At 44.3% G+C, this 21,903-nt stretch overlaps 1 protein-coding gene across 1 annotated transcript in view; it reads left to right on the top strand.

The window, feature by feature from the left end:
• The window catches only part of LOC112116424 (E3 ubiquitin-protein ligase UHRF2), a 191,476-nt gene extending 172,683 nt beyond the window's left edge, over positions 1 to 18,793 (top strand). Inside the window, exons 11-16 of the mRNA XM_029914317.1 lie at positions 2,462 to 2,626; positions 3,297 to 3,434; positions 4,339 to 4,462; positions 4,937 to 5,100; positions 15,019 to 15,117; positions 18,164 to 18,793. Of these exons, the coding sequence (XP_029770177.1) occupies positions 2,462 to 2,626; positions 3,297 to 3,434; positions 4,339 to 4,462; positions 4,937 to 5,100; positions 15,019 to 15,117; positions 18,164 to 18,310 (837 nt within the window). The 3' untranslated portion in view covers positions 18,311 to 18,793. The remainder of the gene's footprint in view (positions 1 to 2,461; positions 2,627 to 3,296; positions 3,435 to 4,338; positions 4,463 to 4,936; positions 5,101 to 15,018; positions 15,118 to 18,163) is intronic.
• Positions 18,794 to 21,903: the final 3,110 nt, after the last annotated feature.

Here is a 21,903-nt window from a genome sequence, read left to right as displayed (position 1 = left end):
ACAAAATTCCTTAGAATTCACAACCATTCTTTACCTTATTTACATAGGATTCCAGGCAACATGATAATTCTTTCCCCAACCAGCACAGGGTAATAAAGGAATTTCTGATGACATCATCTCTGATGAAGTGCATCAGTGCCCTGTCAGCTGATTTTCATTCGCAAGCAGGAGAACAGATCTGTTATAGCTCTCCTGAGTGATTTCATTAAATGCTTTCACTTGTTCTTTAACTGCACTTTTTCACATTAGCCTTTTAATATCTCCACCAAAACTCAATGTGAAGGATCTCTGTCATTTAATCAGTACATCCAGAAACATTTCTTTTTGCATTGAAGAAGAAAGAGAAGCCTACTAACTGTGATTTTAACAAAAAACATTTCTGCTTTTTGATGATTCATCAGTTTTTCCAAAGTACAGCAATGCATTTAAATGGTCAGCCCTTATCCCTGGACTCCTCATTAAAGCGATGATGATCCAGATATTCTTGTAAAGACGGAATTTCATCTATCTGTGTTTTGCTAGTCAGTGTTCATATAAGTAGATTTCTTTTAAGTATTCCAGGTTCCCAAACTGAAGTATTGCAATTTTTCACAGAACATGGCTGCATGTTTATTATGTACAGAAGAAAGTCAAATAACATATGACCAGTTTTTGGGACAAGATTAGGCAGAGTTATTCAGGAAAGGGGATCAGTATCCAATCCTGTACATTCGCCTGTATATGAATACATGACCTAAAGTCACTGAGAAGCTTCATTTTGCATCTCCTCAAAAGGCATCTTCTGAATTTAATAAGATAGTAGTTCATATGGGAAATTCCACCATATTTCTTTTCTGAGTGTTAACCTGACTTCTCTGGTGATTAAACATAAGGGACCAAATTTTCAGAACAAGACGACTTAGGTTCATGCATTAGGCAACTTAGATATCTGAACAGCCACCATTTGATCACAAACTTTTTGTACGCATAGCAGTGCATGACTTTTTTGCACGTAGATACTCTTTCTGAAAACTTGGTCTCAAGAATTTGATATAGTTCAGCTACAGTGACTTGCAATTAAGACAAATTGTAGTCTTCATGGCTAGGGTGCACTTAGATAATAATAATTAATGAACAGGCTGCTAATAGGTTACAAACTATTTTTTAAAAAGATATTCCAAGTGAGTTGTGCTCTTCAACATTAACCTCATACTATGACAATTGATACAATTTTGTCGCAGTAAAATAATGCATAATTAATGGCAGAGGCAAAGTAAAAAATATATAATTTCTCACTGGTCACAATAACGTTATGGACTCTGCTGCCATTTGTTAACAATTCATTAGTATGCTTTGATCTAGTCCTCTTTGACATGAGACTTGACCAAAGCAAACTAGCAAAGTGTTAATGCACAGCCGCTGATCAAACCAAACAAATAAACTGTGAAGGCGTGGCCAAGAAGTCCTGGGCAAACATCTATTAGTAAACTTCGTTAGAGTTCAAACAGTGATGAATTCTTTACGGGAAAACTAGTTTATTTTCTGTAGGTTCTCACCCTGAGATAATGAAAAATTTTCAAAGTATTATTCATCGGGTACATCTGCACAGCAAAAAAAAAAAAAAAAAACAACCCATGGCAGTGAGTTGCAGAGCCTGGGTCAACTGACGTGGGGTTGTGGTACAGAGCTAAAAATAGCAGTACAGACATTCCCGCTCGGGCTGGAGCCTGAGCTCTGAAATCCAGTAGATGGCTAGTGGCCTAACCTTAAAATTGTTATTGCTCACACAGTACCTATTCTTTGGCAGTTTCACAGGCAAAGAAAAGTAATGCTTTAGTTATTGAGATCTGTTGGACAGTTATTGCATACCTTTTCCAGATGTGACTATTTGACTGGTTTTATATCTTCACATGTGTTTGTTTATTGGCTAAAATACTAATTCCTATATACATTTTACTTTTTCCCCATACTTTTTGTTTGTTTATTTGTTTTTGGTAAAGATGCCACTTTAGAATCTTGATAACCTGAAATGATGTGGAAGGAAGAATAGGGAGATATAAACTTTGCCTTAGCTATAGCTGGTCATTCAGATTTTATCATTCCTGCCACATTATTTGAGAAATAACTATTCTAAAATATAAATAATGTTCAGCTTTTTGCATGCCATCATGTTTTGCCTGTTAGCATCCCTAAGGTTTTCTACTTGAACACTTAAAACAAAATTCCACATTTCCATTTTTTCCCGCTGTCATGCATGGCAGAGCTGTTACTGATTATGGATGCTAGAAAACTCCTATGGTCACTTCTGGCCTCAGTCCACTTCCTTGGGGAGGACTTTACTAGAAATCTGGTTATCTATCCCTCTGCTAGATGGTGAAAGCATAATCTGGGAAGGCAAATAAAGCGTGACCTAGTCACATTCATGTTGAGCATTATATTTTATGATGCATTATATTATATGAAGACTTTTTAATACGTTTTTAGGGCACTGGCCCTAAACTGTGATGCTCCATTGGATGATAAAAATGGAGCAGAGTCTAAGAATTGGAGAGCTGGTAAACCAGTTCGAGTGGTGCGCAGTTCTAAAGGACGAAGGATCAGCAAATACGCCCCCGAGGAAGGCAATAGATATGATGGCATTTATAAGGTACACAGTTTTCTGCTACCTACTTTATTGCATTTTAAGAGGAAAATGCTGTTCAGATTCTAATGTTTCATAGCCTTTATTATTACATTGGAAGAAAGTGATCATGGTGTCTTAGTAAAGATTATGTAGCTTAGCTCATTCTGTATTGAAGACTATTTGAAATTAAAGTATTCAAAGCAAAAAAACAGTAGTAGAACGTAGTCAATAACAAGAATATATCAATCTGAGTAGATAAGCTGTTTTTACAAACATGGACAGAACCAAACTGATCCCTGGGAATCCATTGATTTTTTTTTTTTAACCCCACGCCTCTCAAAAAAATCTTTCACACACTTCTTAAAATCCTAGCATCTAGCATAAGAATGTATATCACTGAACATACTGTTCTACATTTATCGAAATAACCATTTGACAGTGGAGGGAAAAGAAGATTTAAAACTGTAGTGTATATAATATGAATCAAGTCTGCTATGTTGTCTTTGATCTATATACAGTATGACTATTTATGTGTGTTTGATGGTTTATGGTAAAATAATGAAAATCCAGTGAAGTGAGAACATTCAACTTCTGGCAAGATTTGCTTGAATTTGATTTGGGGACCTAGTATGACACAATTTTATAAGCTGTTGGAGAAAATGCATAAACTAGTACTGGAACTATTGTGATTTAGGTGGTGAAATATTGGCCAGAAATTGGAAAATGTGGATTCTTAGTTTGGCGTTATCTTCTGAGAAGAGATGATGTTGAACCTGCGCCTTGGACCTCAGAAGGAATAGAACGGTCAAAGAAATTGGGTCTGAATGTACAGGTTAGAATCTAAATTCACAAACTTGTTTCAACGTTTTATTCAAATAAGTTGAGTCTAACTTAAATTCTAATTTTAAAAAAGTCAGTTAAATTCCATCCCCATTCTTCACATACTCATTGTGGTAAGCTCACAAAATATTTAAGATTTCCAGCAGTTTAGAAAACGTTGCAATATTTCGGCAAAGCAGGATGAATTATGGCTGGAGCTTTGGGCCTGAACACTGAATTACCTTGCTTTTATGTGTTTGTCACTATTTGAGAGCCCGGTAGGACAACTATTTCTCATTTTAAATACTACTCATATGAGTTGTTTCATTGTTGCTAAATGGAGCCTTAAATGTATCTCCCCTGATAACTTTGAAAAAAATATGTCCCTGTGTCTGTTATTTTTCCCAACTTTGTACCCAATGACTGTGGAGTTCCCACAGAGAGGCCAATCTCTCAGGATTGCAGAACCTCTGGGCAACTGGAAACTCATTTCACATGAGTTTCCTCCCCCCTCCCCCCCCAAGTAGCTTTGCCAACTCCCTGTTCTGGAGCTGGGAAGATTCAAGGCAGTATTGCCTTTCTCAACAGGCCAACCTTTTCCTTGGATGGATTACCTTGTCACAGAATCAGCATCTTCAGCTTTAACTCTGTGGTTTGTGGAGTTTGGAAGGCCATGGATATCTTTCACTGGATTGGTCCCTTTTACATCAAGCTTCATCAGATTTTATGACTGAATTACAATTCCCTAAAAATAGATGTTACACATGTAACTTCATTTTCTTGCTTATGTGAGTCCTTTGAAATTATTTCAATGTGTAGGTTTTGTGGTTGAAGTTTTCTTTGGAAATGGACATCCCCATATTCCAGCAGATTTTGTTTTATCTTTTAAAAAAATAAATCTTTGTTTTTCTGTTTAGTATCCAGAAGGTTATCTGGAAGCCATGGCTAGTAAAGAGAAGAAAGATAAGGTTAAAAAGCAAACTGTGAAACAGGAGCCAACCAGACAGAGCAATGGAAACCAGAAACGGTCAATTGATAATGGTATGTCTTTTTATTTTTTTGACACTAGGTAGAGTTGTGTCAAGTTGTATATATTTAAAGTCAAGAATATGAAAACTGCTGAGAAAACAGGAAGCCATTTGGGATAAGAATGTGAAATAAGAAAAAATGTTAGTGAAGCAAGTGTTCAACTAAATGTAAAGGAGAGGTTGGTCCTCATAGGATCCTGTTCAGTGCTGGGCAGGGGAGAAAGGATAAAACTGTACGAGAAAAGAAAATACTGTATAATTTTTCTCTCCATTCCTAACACTTTTTCTATTTTTTCAGAAAGAAAAAAATGAACAGTCTTATGTGTAGCCTTGTGCTGCAGTCCAGAATAAAGCTGAATAGGAAAAAATTATTACAGTTTTTCACAAATAAGATTCCTGTTTAAGACTTGTAGATGCTTTGTGTTCCCTTCTTAATAGTTCAAACTAACACTCTGCTCTTATTGTGTCTGCTGATAATATTTTTCAGTGGGTATAGAGGAGCCTAAAAACACATCCAAAACCATGAGAATGGGAGATGGAGGGAAAGGAGAGGCTTTTCAGCTAACCCAGCAACAGCAGTGGCTGATAAGAGAAGACTGTCTGAACCAGAAACTGTGGGATGAAGTGCTTGCTTCACTTAAGGAAGGACCAGTATGTTTGCAGCTTGCTTATATTATTCTGCATTTTTATGTCAGCGGGAATTTTAGCCTACATAGTTTGAAAGAGAGATTTTATTAACTCTTGTCTCATACTTGAAACACACCAATGCTAATGGGGGGGGGGGGAGGGGAGATTTTATTTATTTATTTATTATTAATTTTTTTTTTTTGTACACAAAAACTCAAATACAGTTGCTATCTCTGTCATCTTTTACATTGTGAATATATGTCCTCTGTGTGATGCAGGCATGAGGAATAAGACATAAGAGGAAAGATAATGCTTCTCAGTAATACTGTCTTTACTTAATTGACAGGAAATTTAATTTTGTGTTCTAACTCAAAAAGGAGATAGTAGAGAAACGCTGGGAAGGCCTGATGTGGATAGTCATATCCAAAGGTTCAGATACCAAGTTAGTTTAAAAAGTACACACATTATTTGTGGTAGTGTATGTTTTTATCTCTCAGGCTAAAGATCGTTTAAGGGCCCAATCCTGCAGCTGTTAGTTGGGGGCAATCCCTATTCACATGATATGGGGCAGCAAGATCAGTCCCTAAGACAGCAAGGGTGTATGTAAAACACAGTGTACAGTATAAGTACATAAAATGTTAAGGAAACAACAAGGGATAGTCCAGGGTGAACATTAATGTTCATGACACTCTGGGTGGTAGTTATTTTACCCAATTTACAGATCGAGAAACCAAAGCACGGAGAGTAAAGCTGAAGGTCAGAAATCAAGTCATGAAAAACTAAGAAATGTTATGCCTTCCCCAGAGCATCTCTCTGCCTCCCAATTACAAATTCTTTAAATATTAAAAATACCAAAAAAAAAAAAGCCCACCTTTGCCCTACATGCTTGGCTGTAATACTACTGTATATGAGTAGCTGGTGATAGTCCATGGGTAAGTGAGTTTGATATCATCAATAGTCGTTTCTTCCCATCTTCTCATTCACCTTTGCCCTTTTCTGTTTGTTTCTCTTCTCTTCCTCCCTCTAACTCTTTGCATCTTATTTTTTTTCTTTTTCCCCTCCCTACCTCTGCTTTTTCCCCATCCCAGCCTCCCTTTTTCTTTCCATCTCACCTCCCTCTTCTATATCTCTCCCTCTTTGCCCTCCTTATTGTTCTCCAAGCTGCAGTCATCAGAGGATAACATGAGCACACCTGAGTAGATATGGGTGATGTAATGTCCAGTAGAGGACAATATTTATGGGAATAGACACACAAAGAAAATGTATGGGTAGTAATTAGTTGATTAGGTAAATCACTTTGAATGTGTAGATTGATGTAGAAATAGTAGTAGTCTATAGATTGATCCTAGAGAGAAAAAAATACCTAATGTTAATAGAGTACACAAACAATTTGCAGAGCCATTGCTCCAACAGCCAGCTATCAGCAGCTGTGTTAAATGCCTGCATCAGTATTTGGTACCAATCAGTCCACAGTATCTATATGTGTCTTCTTCAGGAAAGTCTAAACTCCTTATAATATCCTGTAACTAGCTGGTCCTTCCAGACACACTGAGGGAAAGGACAGAACAAAAAACACTACAGAAAAATCCAAAGCAGGAAAATAGGATGCCTAAAAATGAACACCAAAAAAATTCCATTTACACCTCTACTCCGATATAACGCGACCCGATATAACACAAATTTGGATATAACGCGGTAAAGCAGCGCTCCGGGGGGGCGGGGCTGCGTGCTCCCGCGTATCAAAGCAAGTTCAATATAACGCGGTTTCACCTATAATGCAGTAAGATTTTTTGGCTCCCGAGGACAGCGTTATATCGGGGTAGAGGTGTATTTGGGAAGTAGCAGGACCAATTTACTTATTATTAACATGAATTCTCTGAAAGCAAAAGCACCTGTAGTTCCCTGTTTTTCCACTTAAGATACCTCTCCACTACACTGCTGCTAGACAAGTAGCTATACAGGAGCTGAGATAAAGTTATGAGCCATTTTCCTCTGTTCCCTCCAAGGCATGTGTATTCACTTTTTTTAAATGATTGGAGAGGTTTGACTCCTAAAGTTATACATTACACAAGGGTATAGTGACATGTATGTGTAACAATAGAAAATACTAGCTTGTGGGAAATCCAGTTACTGGGAAGTAGTTTTCCTCTAGATTCCTACCTATAATTTTGACACTGCCTGATACTATATACATTTCCATACAGCTCCCACTAATGTTAATGCAGCTAGCTCTCTGCACTGAAAATGGACCTCTTGACCATTAAAGTACACTGATGTCTACTGTTTTCACTTGTACTGTATATATGGCTCAGTTTGAATCAAATAATTCTGATATTTTAAAAAAATATTTTCAAGGTCTATATTTTGTGTAATCATAATTCCAGTTTTACTTCTGTATGGAGTGAGGAGATTCTGAGCCAATAAAATATCAGAGCTAGAATCTGCGTAAGGCCTACTGTGCTTCTAAAATACCCAGTACAAATTTGCCCCATCCCAATGGGTTGCTTTGGAAGACTGAGATGTAAGGATGAACATTTACGTTTGCAGAGTGTTCTTTTCATCTGTTTTCACAGCATAGAGGAAAGTAATTAAACTAGCCACAATCCTTGTGTGAGTACAATAGCAGGTGCAGAGGTGGCTTGCTCTAGGAAAGGGTTAGGTGCTTTGCTCCCCTCTGTGTAGAGAAGTAGAGATCACTTTGCTAGAATACTGCACGTCTGTGACAAAGGGAGCTTCAAAAGGGAAAAATGATCACTTAATACAGGTACATAACCCATGTTTCCTGACCCCTGCTGAGAATCCCTAGGTCTTACTGTTTTAACAAACATTAATGTGGAGCTAGTACTTTTTTCATAACCTTGGTTCTTCTTCGAGTGCTTGTTCACGTCCATTCCACATTAGGTGTGCGCGCGCCGCGTGCATGAATCGTCGGAAACTTTTTCCCTCAGCGGCTCCCGTCGGGCCCGCAGGGTCTCCCTTCCCGCCAGAGCGGCGCCCCGCCCTCGCGTATATATACCCCTGCCGGCCCGACCCTCCCTCAGTTCCTTCTTACCGCCCGTGGCGACGTTGGAACAACTCTGTCTCTCGCCTGAGAGTGTCCCTTAGCATAGCCATTAGCAATAGTTAGCAGTTCATAATATAGTTAAGTGTTTTAGTGTTAAGTAGTTGATTAGTTCTTCCCAAGGACCAAAATCTCTTGGTGATAGGGGTTTGGTCAACCCCGGCACCGGCCCTGGGCGGCGGGGCATGCCGCACGCCCAAGGCTTTAAGGCGTGTGCCGCGTGCCGCAGGCCTATGCCAGTGAGCGACCCGCACAAGTCGTGTCTCCGTTGCCTCGGGGAAGCTCACCAGAAGGAGCACTGTAAAATTTGTAAGGCCTTCAAGCCCAGAACTAAAAAAGAGAGAGAATTTCGCCTTAGACAGCTCCTCATGGAGGCGGCGTTACAGCCCCCCTCTTCCGCGGCACCGTCCACTTCGGTGCGGAGTGCCCCGGCATCGGTCCGCGACCCGACACCGGCGGCGCAGACTAAGCCCACGGTACCGCCAATGCGGGAACATGCCCGGCATCGATCTTCTTCACCGGCCAAGTCGAAGGGCCAGCCTAAGGCCCGGGGGCGCTCCCCACACAAGAAGGCGGCACCGGCGAAGACCGCAAGTGCGGCCAAGGCCGTGACGGCCCCGATACAGGTCCCGGTACCAGTGGCTCCAGCGCCGAAGGGCCCGTCGAGCCCCGGGACAAGCGCGTCGAGTGAGGAGGATGGGCTGGAGGAACTGTTGGAACAGCCCTCCACCCCAGACACATTTGAGGCAGCAAAGGACCTCATTGAATTGTCCTCCGAGAGCACACTCCGCACTACAGACATTCCGCCGCGACTGCCATCCAAGGGCAAACCGGCGATGATGCGCCCGTCGCGGTCGCCATCTCGGCACCGTTCATGGCGCCGGTCCCAGTCGAGCTCCGCCTCAGTGGACTCCCGGCTTCCCGCCGCACAACGGACCACAAAACAGTCAGGGCCCGATGCGAGCCTGGCACCGCCCCAGCAGCCCGGCTCGAGCAGGCGCCGGGACGCTTCGATGGCGAGGCTCCCAAGACCATACTCCCGCAGCCGCTCCCGGTCCCGCGGTCAACGGTACCGTTCCAGGTCCAGATCGGCACGCTGCTACTCATGGTCCCGGTCCCGACGGCACCGCTCCCCGACACCGGACCGGCACCGCCCCACGGCACCGCCGTGGCCCTCTAGGTCACCGTCCCTAGCATCGGAAGAGGGCTCGGGTCTTTCCAGATATGGCCGCAGAGGGCATGCCGCTAGAGAGCACGAGGCCTCTTGGCAGCCACATTGGAGCCATCCTGGACAGTGGCCGTTCTGGACGCCGTGGGCCTATCATCAGCAAGGCCCTCCGTCCAGAACCTCGAGATCGGGCCCCTCAGGAGACCGGTCCCGCTCCCCACGGTGCCGCCCTACCTCCCGTGCGGAGGCCACGGTCTCCAGACCACCAGACACAGAGAGGGCGGACTCGGCACCGAGCCCGGCACCGTCCCAGACTCGGGGCAGGGGGTGCACCCCGGAGGACCGCCCCGCTGAGGAGGAGCTACAGGAGGACGAGGACGCTCAAAAGGCCATGACCTCCTCCTCCTCGCCGGACGAAGCCGTGGCGGGCACGACAGTGTCCGGCCCTCCCCCTATTGACCACCGGGCGCACCAGGACCTGCTCCGCCGGGTGGCCCTCAATTTGGGACTACAAGCAGAGGAGACGGTTGAGCAGGAAGACCCGATGGTGGACATTCTGAGCCCAGAGGGTCCCTCCAGGATCGCACTCCCGCTCATAAAAACGGTCCAGGCAAACTATAAGACCGTATGGCAAACGCCAGCCTCCTCTGCGCCAACCGCAAAAGGCGTAGAAAGAAAGTACTTTGCCCCGTCCAAGGGGTTTGACTTTCTCTTCTCCCATCCGACCCCATGTTCGTTGGTCGTCTCAGCGGTTAACGAACGGGAAAGGCATGGCCAGCAGGCCCCAGCACCCAAGGCCAAGGAAGCAAAATGACTAGACCTATTTGGCAGGAAGGTCTATTCGTCCGGAGGCCTCCAGTTGCGGATAGCAAACCAGCAAGCGATCCTAAATAGGCACAACTTTAACTCATGGGCATCAGTGTCCAAGTTCAAGGATGCCTTGCCTCAGGGCTCGCAACCTGAGTTTGAGGCCATAGTGGACGAGGGGAAGGCGGTGGCCAAAACCTCTTTACAAGCCTCACTTTACTCTGCCCACGCAGCCGCTAGAACAATTGCGTCAGGTGTGGTGATGAGACGCTCTGCATGGCTGCAATCTTCTGGCCTTCCTCCGGAGGTACAAAATACCCTCCAGGACCTGCCGTTCGAGGGTTCGGGCTTATTTTCAGAGCAGACAGACGCCAGGCTGCACAGCCTCAAGGACTCTCGGGCTACCCTTAAGTCCTTAGGGATGCACACCCCTGTGACACAGAGGAAGCCGTTCAAGCCCCAACCTCCACAGAGGCAGTACCATCCTCGCCCTCGGCAGGAACCATACCGTAGACGGGGCAGGGACAATAGGCGTAGGCGCAACAATACGCCTAACCAAGGCCAAAACCAGGGCCAAAACAAGCCGCAGCCGGGAAATAAACAAGGATTTTGAAGCTGCGATCGAGGACAGCGTACCCATCTCTTCTCCGGATCCACCCCTGCGTTTCAGGGACCGCCTGTCCCATTTTTTCCGTGCATGGTCTCATATAACATCAGACCGTTGGGTCCTGCGCACGGTGGAGTCAGGTTACGCCCTCCAGTTCTCCTCGCCCCCTCCCTCCCACCCACCACCCCCGTCCCTCTTCAGGGACCCCTCTCACGAGCAACTCCTCATGCAGGAGGTACAGACCCTCCTCGAGGTGGGGGCGGTGGAGGAGGTTCCTCTGGACCTCAGAGGAAGAGGGTTCTATTCCAGATACTTCCTCATCCCCAAAGCGAAAGGGGGCCTCCGTCCTATCCTGGACCTTCGCAAGCTAAACAAGTACTTGCAAAAACCGCGTTTCCGTATGGTCTCCCTTGGTACCATCATTCCTTCCCTGGATCCGGGGGATTGGTACGCTGCCCTCGATATGAAAGACGCCTATTTTCACATTGCCATTCGCCCGGCCCACCGGCGTTTTCTGCGCTTCACTATCCAACAGCGTCATTTCCAGTTTGCGGTCTTGCCCTTCGGCCTGGCAACAGCCCCACGTGTCTTCACGAAATGCATGTCGGTGGTAGCCGCCTTTCTTCGAAAAAGACGGATGCGCGTCTACCCGTACCTGGACGATTGGCTCCTGGCGGGCCGGTCGGAGGTAGAGGTCCGCGCCCATGTGGAACTGGCGTTGCAAGTATTCCGGGAACTCGGTCTGTTGATCAATGTGCCCAAGTCATCACTAGTCCCCACACAGAGGCTGGACTTCATAGGGGCAGTCCTGGACTCGGTGGCGGCACGGGCAAGTCTTCCCGTATCGCGATTCCTGGCTATCAAGGAGGCCGTGACCTCCATTCAGCGATTCCCTACGGCCAGATGTTGCCTGCAACTCTTGGGGCACATGGCAGCGTGCACACACGTAGTCGGGCTCGCCTGTCTCAGACTCCGGCCGCTGCAGCTGTGGTTGGCTCAGGTGTATCGCCCCAACAGAGACCCCTTGGACATGGTCGTCACGATCCCGGCTCGGGTGTCGAACGCCCTCCGTTGGTGGCTCGATCAACAGCAGGTTTGCGCGGGGGTCCCGTTTGCCGCCCCTCAACCGACTCTGACGCTAGTAACAGACGCGTCGGACCTGGGTTGGGGAGCGCACCTAGGGGACCAGCGCACTCAGGGCTTGTGGTCCAGGGAGGAACGGCTGCTCCACATCAACCTGAAGGAGCTGAGGGCGGTTCGCCTCGCCTGCCAGACCTTTCACGCCACCATAAGGGGACACAGCGTGTCAGTTCTGACAGACAACACTACCGCTATGTTTTACATAAACAAGCAGGGCAGGTCCCGGTCCTCTCCCCTCTGTCACGAGGCTCTCCTCCTCTGGGACTTCTGCATAGCCCATTCAGTACAACTTCGGGCAGCATATCTCCCCGGGGTCCAGAACGGGCTAGCGGACCGTCTCAGCCGGTCCTACCTCAGGCACGAGTGGAGGCTGAGACGAGACATCCTCCGTTCTATTTTCCTGAGGTGGGGGTTTCCCCAGGTGGACCTGTTTGCCAGCAAGGGCAACAACCAGTGCCCGCAATTCTGCTCGTTCCAGGGTCACAGTCCAGGCTCAATGGCGGACGCCTTTGCAATCCCGTGGGGCGGAAGCCTGAAGTACGCCTTTCCCCCGTTCCCACTCATTCACAGGGTCCTGCTAAAGGCCCGCAGGGACAGGGCGACAGTCATCCTAATCGCCCCGGCGTGGCCACGCCAACACTGGTTCACAACTCTGTTGGAACTGTCCGTGACCGCTCCGATAGCCCTTCCCCTCCATCACGACCTCATCACTCAGGAGCGGGGTCGCCTACTCCACCCGAACCTGCCGTCGCTGCATCTCACGGCATGGCTTCTCTCTGGTTAAGTGAGGTGGAGCACAGGTGTTCCCACGAGGTCCAGCAAATCCTCCTTGGTAGTAGGAAACCCTCCACGAGGGCAGCCTACCTGGCCAAGTGGAAGCGCTTCTCCCTGTGGTGTGAGCCTCAGCACTCACAGCCTTTACAGGCCTCGATACCACTGATTCTGGACTACTTGCTGCACCTCAAGCGTCAAGGCCTCGCCCCCGCTTCTATTAAGGTGCATCTGGCCGCCATTTCGGCGTTCCACCCTGGGGAATCGGGCAGATCCGTGTTCTCCAACCCCACGGTGGTCCGATTCCTCAAGGGTCTGGAGCGGGTGTTCCCTTACTCGCGCCCTCCTATACCCCCGTGGAACCTCAATCTGGTCCTCACTAAGCTTATGGGGCCGCCCTTTGAACCCCTGGCCTTGCTCCCTCACGCACCTTTCATGGAAGGTCGCGTTCCTCGTGGCCATCACCTCGGCTAGGAGGGTGTCGGAGTTGAGGGCCCTCACCTCGGAGCCCCCTTATACTGTCTTTTATAAAGATAAGGTGCAGCTTAGGCCTCACCCTAAATTCCTCCCAAAGGTGGTTACGAATTTTCACATGGGGCAAGACATTTGTTTACCGGTATTCTTCCCTAAGCCCCATACGGACCCAAGCCATCGCAGCCTACATACCCTGGATGTTAGACGGGCATTGGCTTTTTATCTGGACCGTACCCGGCCTTTCCGTAAATCGTCTCAGCTGTTTGTGGCCGTTGCGGAACGTATGAAGGGCCAGCCTATTTCTACGCAACGCCTGTCGGCGTGGATCGTGAGTTGCATACGTACGTGTTACGAGCTCGCCAACATGCCTGCTCCTCAGATCAGGGCTCACTCCACTAGAGCCCAGGCGTCCTCGACGGCCTTCTTGGCACAGGTCCCGCTCCAGGAGATCTGCAAGGCAGCCACCTGGTCGTCAGTGCATACCTTCACAGCCCACTACGCGGTCCACCATCAGACCAGAGATGATGCAGTGGTCGGCAGGGCGGTGCTGCAATCAGTTATTCCTTGACTCCTACCCTCCTCCAATGGTAAGCTTGCGAGTCACCTAATGTGGAATGGACGTGAACAAGCACTTGAAGAAGAAAAGACGGTTACTTACCTTCTGTAACTGTTGTTCTTTGAGATGTGTTGTTCACGTCCATTCCACTTCCCACCCTCCTTCCCCTCTGTCGGAGTCACCGGCAAGAAGGAACTGAGGGAGGGTCGGGCCGGCAGGGGTATATATACGCGAGGGCGGGGCGCCGCTCTGGCGGGAAGGGAGACCCTGCGGGCCCGACGGGAGCCGCTGAGGGAAAAAGTTTCCGACGATTCGTGCACGCGGCGCGCGCACACCTAATGTGGAATGGACGTGAACAACACATCTCGAAGAACAACAGTTACAGAAGGTAAGTAACCGTCTTTTCTCTGGATTCCCAGGAGGATTTGGAGAAGCAGGAAATTTAGCATGGCCATGGACCAGCTTCCTGGCCACTCCGTCAGGTTGTATTTGTCATGGGTATGAAGGGTTGAGGAAGACTTAACCCAACCAAATATCCAAAATAACGAATTTAAAGCCAATTGAAAAAACAAAGGTATAACAAATTCAGTGTTTATTATTTATTATTAATGTGCTTAGCATTGTTCTTCCCTAAGAAGTTTACAATCTAAGAAGAAACAGTAAATAACAGTTCAGTCATGCAAGCATGAGGTGAGCAGAATATAGAAATAGATTAACATTGGCACAAGGTGAGTGCATGGCTATATTAGACACACAATATTTCTGCAGGTGTGGGAGCAATACCAGTGGGCTTTTTGGAAGAAATGTGCAATTCAGACTGTCTGGTATGAAAAAAGGAAGCTAGAATATAAACAAGCTAACTATGCTTACCTACAAAATCAAGCTGTCATGTAATCATATTTGGAGAAGTGTAGTGTCTTGGCACTTGTGCAAAATTATTAATCAGCACTAACTCGGGAACTCCTGGCCTGCTTAGAGCCCAAGGCTTAGGAAAAGAATAACATTTATATAAAATATGGATGAACGTAGAAGCTGTCATATGAGAATGGGCTGGTCTTTGTGCTTTTTCCAAACACTTATGGGCCCCAATTCTGTTCTCAGTTACTCTGGATTTATAGCTGTGTAAATGAAAGCAAAATTTGACTCACCAGGTTTAAATTTGTACATATTTTAAGTAGGCGTGATTACTACAGTAGTTGGGCAAATGATTTGCCCTTGTTAAAAACTACATTAGCTACAGTAATTTTTAGACAATCCGCACAAGGCTATTATTCGTTCTTATGTGTTTGCCATGTTCATGGATGTGCCGTTAGTAGAACGTTCTCATCCCATTTTTTCTTTCCTTTGCCCTACACTAGAATTTTCTGAAGAAACTGGAACAATCCTTTATGTGTGTCTGCTGCCAGGAGCTGGTTTACCAGCCAGTGACAACAGAGTGCCTCCATAACGTCTGTAAAGTAAGTACAAACTCTGTCCTGCTCTGGATTGAGATTCTGGCATTGAGGCACCAGTCAACTGAGCCAGTCTATATTTTAGCAAGACAATAATTATACCAAGCATTCTGACCAAGGAATGCAATACGTTTGCTCCCAATTTGGTGTATTTATGGTTTATTTTAAATGAGTAATCCGTATTTTCTTCCATTTTATATTTTTTTTAATAATGGAAATGCATTAGGTTTTTGTTGTTGTTGTTGTTTGTTTTTAAACAGACGTGTCAAACTTCCTTTAGTGTTGCTCCTTGAAATCAATGAAATTACACTAGGGACTGACTTGGTCCAATAGCTAGACTTTGGCACAATAAGACAGACCTAATTTCATCTATTTAGGAAAGAACACAGCATATCAAATTCTACAACAAATGATTAGATAAAACAACGCAATACAAATTATATTGGTTCATTACCTGAGTAAGTTATGGTGTCTTAACACTATTTGATGGGCACCCATTGGGAAATCATATTAAATTTGTAGATTTCAACGCCAGAAGGAATCATTGTGATAATCTAGTCTGACCTCCTGTATAACATGGGCCATAAAATTTCCCCAAAATAATTCCTACACTAGAGCATATCTTTTAGAAAAAATCCAATCTTGATTAAAATTTGCTGGTGACAGAGAATCCACCATGACCCTTGTTAAATTGTTCCAACGGTTAATCACCTCAGTGTTAAAAATGTACATCTTATTTCCAGTCTGAATTTGTCTAGCTTCAACTTCCAGTCATTGGATCGTGTTATATCTTTCTCTGCTAGATTGAAAAGCCCATTTATCAAGTAGGGCTTATAGACTGTAATCAAGTCAGTCCTTAACTTTCCCTTTGTTAAGCTAAATAGATTGAGCTGCTTGAGTTTATTGCCATAAGACTTCATATACATAAACTTCATATTTTCAGACTTGAAGACTTGGATACCAGGCAGTTTATGGAATCCAATGTTTACTAGAATCTGTAAAGACTTTGCATATACAGAGAGAGAGAGAGAGAGAGAGAGAGAGAGAGAGAGAGAGAATTTGTGTATAGGGATGTATCTATAGACACATACACTGCATTGTACATGTCACATCTGCTTCTGTTATATCAGTTATCTCTGTTGCATGCGTTTTCTCTGCCAATATGTTTTTACATATTAGCTATGTGGTCACAGTTCAAGGGATGTGCATGCCTGAGAATAGCTCTGCCATTGCATTGGAGAGAGAGGTTATTTACTAGCTCTGTAGAAGAACAAGAATTTGGTTTAACTGTACTTGGATCATTATATCTTCCAAGTACAAAATTTACTCAAAGTTTAATTTTTAAGACTAGTGTTAGCACCTCATACAACACAGATCACTTATTTATTATTATTTATGATATGCTAGCACTGAGAGATCCTGAACAAAAAATAGATTCCATTGTTCCAGATGCTGTACAGACACTTAGGGTAAGGCACAGTGTCTTCCTAAGAGCAGCAGGCTATCAAGGGCTGCACAGGCGGGGAGAGGCGCCCTTCCCCCAACCCAGTGCAGCCAGAGCCTAGCCAGAGCTGCCATGGCTGGAGAGAGGCGCACCTCCCCCAGTCCAGCCCAGATCCGCCGGAGCTGCCGTGGCCCAGGAGAGGTGCCTCTCCCCTGGCCCCGATGAGAGAGGGCTGGGGGGAGTCCTCTCTCCCTGCTGCAGCCCCCGGGGCAGCCTGCACCCCGGAGCCTGCACCCTCAGCCAGAGCCCTCACCCCCCAGCCCTCTGCCCGAGCCCTGAGCCCCCTCCCGCACCCCAATCTCCTCATCCCTGGCTCTACCCTAGAGCTCGCACCCCTAGCCAGAGCCCTCACTCCCTGCACCCCAGCCCTGAGCCCCCGCCCACACTCCAAACCCATTGGCCCCACCCCCACCACACATCACCTCCATATTGGTGCACATAACAAAATTCATTCCGCACATGGACATAAAAAATAAGAGGGAACGTTGGCCAGGACTATCATGATGGGGTGAATGAACAGAAGTAAGGGAGTGGAAAAAATAAAGGAAAGAGAGGAAGGGAATGAAGAAGGCTGGATAGATGGTGAGGATCCCAAAGGACAAGGATAATGAGGGTGGCAACAGAATGACCATGAGGGAAGAAAACAATGTCCAGAGTTCAAATTGTACAGAACAGTCTGCTACTATAACTGCTGCCCAGGAGCTGAGATTCTCCTTGCCCCTGCTGCTCCCAGAGGCTGGCTCTGTTCCATGAGATTCTGCTCTGCCTTCTCCACCCACATGCCTAGGGAAGGACAAAAAGGGGTCACTTGGAGACCTGGGGACAACCGAGAGGGGAATAGGATATTTATTTGTAAATGTTTGGTATAGATTTTGTGGAATACCATGTGTATGATTATTCTACATATCCCCCTTGAGGATTGAATATTGGGATCTTTCATAAAGATGGAGTAGATGTGGACTGCATGTTTTTTGTTTTGTTTAGTACTTACACCATTAGACATTTGCCCTGGATTTTTTGTCTTGTATACAATTAGTAAGCTTTATTTATTTATTTAGCGGGTGCATAGTAAGCTTAATAAAAATAAGTATTAAAAAAAGTATTTAGATAAAAAAAATAAGAAAGGAAGAATTAGGGAAGAATTTGCAAAGCCCTAGCAAGTTCATAAAAGTTTAGATATAAGCTACAACTGCCTATTCAGAGTCATAGCTTGAAATGAATGGCTGGGATGTTTGAGAAGTTTAGCAGGAATGCTAAAAAGAATCTGCAGACGGAGCTCTCCTACCCGCAGAGAGGCGGGGGGAAGTGGAGTCCTTCCCTGGTGACCTGTACTTTCATTCATGCCAAACTTACTGCTTGTAATGTAGCCAAGAACAGAGTTCTTTGTTGTCTTCCTCTGTGTAACGGCAAGAATGTGTATCAGAAGACTTAGTAACAGCTTAGTAACAGTTCTAGCTATGCTGAGCACTACGTTTGCTCCCTAGTAGTTGCTTAGCTAGTTGTTCAGCACAAAGAAAAGCTGTAATTTTCTTTCCTTGCGTGTCTTAGAGCTGTTTACAGCGCTCCTTCCGAGCTGAAGTCTTCACCTGCCCTGCCTGCCGCCATGACCTTGGGAAGGGCTACACCATGGTTCCCAACAAGATACTGCAGACACTACTTGACCAGTTCTTCCCTGGGTACAGCAAAGGACGATGATATGTTCAGCTCCTACCTGACTTCTCCCAGTGACTATAGACAATAAAGGAGAATAAACATGGGAAATTCAACAGTGGACCAGCCAACTTGATGGGACTCAACATATTGTCACATTCTGAAGCAGCTCTCTTCCCCCTACAGCCATCTCTTTTGTGTAGTGAGAACTCAAATTCTCAGCTGTCTTTCACCATCAAAGGTAGTCTTGGCCAGTTGACAACTAGTTTTTAAAACAGAAAAACAAAAGCCTCAGCTCTGACTGGCCAACTGTAGCTGATGCTTACATTATGTTGGTTTTTTGTAACTACCTCAGGACAGAGGAAGATAATTTGTGGGGATTAAAAGAAGTTCAGTGAAGTTTTAGCTACACACTGCCTCCTGAATATTAGTTGTGCCTGGTCCAGGCAGTTTGATTTACAAAAAAAAACAAAACAAAAAAAAAAAGCAGCACTTAAACCAGTTTGATTAAAGAACAAAAAATTCTGTGGTGTGCATAATCCTTCTTTCTTTTTTTCCCCATTATGCTGCATTTTTTTCTTTTTTTCTTTTTTTGCAAGAACAGGCTGATTTTTAGTCTATTTTTGTGAGCTTCATTGTGCTTTTTCTTGTATCTTATGCAAGTTGACTACTAATGACTAATGAGAACAATATGAATGCATTGTTGCTACATTAGTGTAAAGTGATCTGTGTTTTTTGCACTTAAGGAGGGTATTCAAGACACTCTAGTTGTGTAAAAAAAAGAATTCATATGAAACAAGCCACTTTTGTATTAGTTAAAACTGTATGCTTTTAGTAGGACTTGTATCAGTGGCAATACATCTACTCAGCATTGAAGGCAGTGCTAGCTTGGAGACAGTTCAAATCGCTTCATATTGTGATCTGAAATTTTATATACAGTATATTCCCCCAAAATATACATTAAATATTTTATGATTCAGAAAAAGTTGCTAATTATTGTTGCTTTGTATTGTAACAACCATGTAGCCTAAATCATATTTAACAAACAAGTACTTTTTTGTAGTAAATGTTTTCTTCAGGTGGGCTTTTTATACTTAAAACGGGGTATTATATGAACTTGCATTTCAGATGTTGGTAACGAGGACAAATAATGAATATATTGGGCCACAGTCTGCTTTAAGGACAGAAGAACTTAACCCGTTGTTGGTAGGTTTAACAGATATCTAATGGTCTCAAAATGTAATCTAAGGTTTGCGCTAGTGGTAAGTTTTCACTCTTAGAGATACGTTTCAGACCAAGGATTTAAAATAAACCCAAACCCTACTTTGATTGGGGTCTTCTTTTTATATCTTGGCAGCAATGAGTTCAGTCGTTTAACATGTTTGCTTACCAGAGTCACAACAGAAGAAATCTAAATGTGAGAGAATACTCAGTTTGTCTTATGAAAAGTGGAGGAGAAACAAATCACCTAACCCTTCTATTATTAGTCCTGGTATAGGTATCTGATAAGCTTGGAATAGCATTACTTTTAACCCATTCATCAGGAAAGTAGTAATATGTTTGACCTTTTATTAATTTTATGACCTTTTAGACTTCTGTCTAAAGTAACATTTCTCTTTCATTCCAGGAGATAGAATTTCCACTGCAAGTTTACTAATGCAAAATGTACAGCCACCAATGTTAGATATCCCGACCCACTCTCACTGCCCAAAAGGCTTCTGTTGAGCAAAAATTTGAGGAAATAGAATAATTCTCCCTTTGGCTTTTTCCTGTACTTAACATAGAATGAAATTGGTTCCAACGTCATCCTTCAAACAGACCTATGAACATTGAGGCTCAGACTTTCAAAAGAACCTTAGACAGATGTCCAAATTCCTTTGATATTGACTGAGTTTCTTTCGGTTCTTTTGAAAATGGTAGCCTGACTATTCTTCTGGTTAAAACCTTCACTGATTAGTAATATATTTTCATTGTAGACAGCATGCCCACTATAGTGAAGCAGTCTACAATAACATGACATGTGCAAGATACACGCACTCAATTCTGTGCTATTTCCAAGTTATATTTAGGTTCTGTAAAGTCTTTATGGTACCTTTTATGATAGCCTTACCTGTCTGATAATTAGTAGCAATTAACACTCATTTGACAGTCATAACAGAGATTCAGAGACTAACGTACTCAGAGACTGAGTAATAATATACCATTTTAATATTAAAATCTTCTCAATGCCATAAAACTTTTCAATGGAGAAAGAGAAATCTTCAGTAATAGTCTGACTGTTTAACTGTAGCTTGTTACCACTGTTCCTAAAGCTTTTCCTGAATGTTCATATTGTGCCTCAAATTTAGATGAATGAATAAGGTGAACAATACTTCTTCAAATCTGAAGTGAGATTAAATTTAAAACAATCTGAAATTGTGCATTGTACCAAAGCACTTAATAATATGTTCCAAGTTAGGCTTAAACTGTTTGTGTGCAAATGCCAGTGATTTCAAATAAGAACTGCACAGAATCCAGTTCTATAAATAATTGGAGTGCCTAACTATGCAAAAAGCAGTTCTTAAGTTTCAATTTAACATTTATTTTCCTAATTAAGAATAGTGTGGGGTTTCACTAGGACTTCTCCCATTATCATCAGTTCGGTGTAGTGGCTGGCTTAAGGGAGTGCATGACTTACAAAGCCAGGCCTAGGAAGTTCTGCAGTTTAATTAGTTTTGGCACTAGCAGTTAGCAGGAGGAGAACCTACCACTAAAATGGTTAACATGGTACATTTCTAATGTTTTTATAAGATTGGATTTGGGAGGAAATCACACCAAGAACAACCATGTCTTGTATCCGTACTGGACAGAACAAAGCCCACTTGATGGGAAGAAACTCAACGTGACAAGGCCTCTTCAAGAAGGGCAGTGCAGCAACTGAACAAGGCCCTCTAGAGCTGGAGTTTGCTTTCAACCATATTTACAGGCCAATGTGCAGTGGTATTTCATGTGCTTTTTATAATAATTAAACATGATTTCATTCTGGTGCCTCAAGTGGCTTTTACAGCAAATAACTTTGGAATTAAGAGTTAGAATTTTCAGACACCCACTTCTAAGGTCTCAGGCTATCAGCACAGAGGCACCTGCTAGACTGATTTTGGTGTCTCTGGATTTAATAAATGCAGAAACTGTTTGACTACTTAATAGGAATTTCTTAATGTGCCACACTTAGTTTTAGCAACACATACTCCTTATTGGCAATAAAACCTGAACTGAATTTACTCACATTTTAGACAATATATTCTTTCTATTTCAACTGGCAACACCAAAATAACCCCTGCAAGGTTGGTGCAACAGCCAGAGCTTTTAGAGTTATGTGCCTCTTGTAGAGACCCTGTTCAGGTGCAACTGAAGGTTTCCATACAACTGTTCGCTTATATTCCAGTAACAGTTGGAGTTTTCAGTCCTACTTTGCTAAGCAATGTGCGGACACTTGGCAAAAGTCTCTGTCCTGAACTTTGCAAAGTAAGTAAGCTCTATCATCATTTAGAGGCACTATTCGGAAGGCTTAAACGTCTTTACTGGTTGTTGTTCGAGGTATATTCAGTTAGATTGTTGGGCAAAAAGATTCTTTTCCCCAAGAATCTGGCAAGCACAGA

This window comes from Terrapene carolina, unplaced genomic scaffold (assembly GCF_002925995.2).
Source record: "Terrapene carolina triunguis isolate 2854851 unplaced genomic scaffold, T_m_triunguis-2.0 Scaffold35022, whole genome shotgun sequence".
In the NCBI taxonomy this organism is placed as follows: domain Eukaryota; kingdom Metazoa; phylum Chordata; order Testudines; family Emydidae; genus Terrapene; species Terrapene triunguis.
Note: the sequence above shows the minus strand (reverse complement) of the source record. Positions and strands in the feature narration are given on the sequence as shown.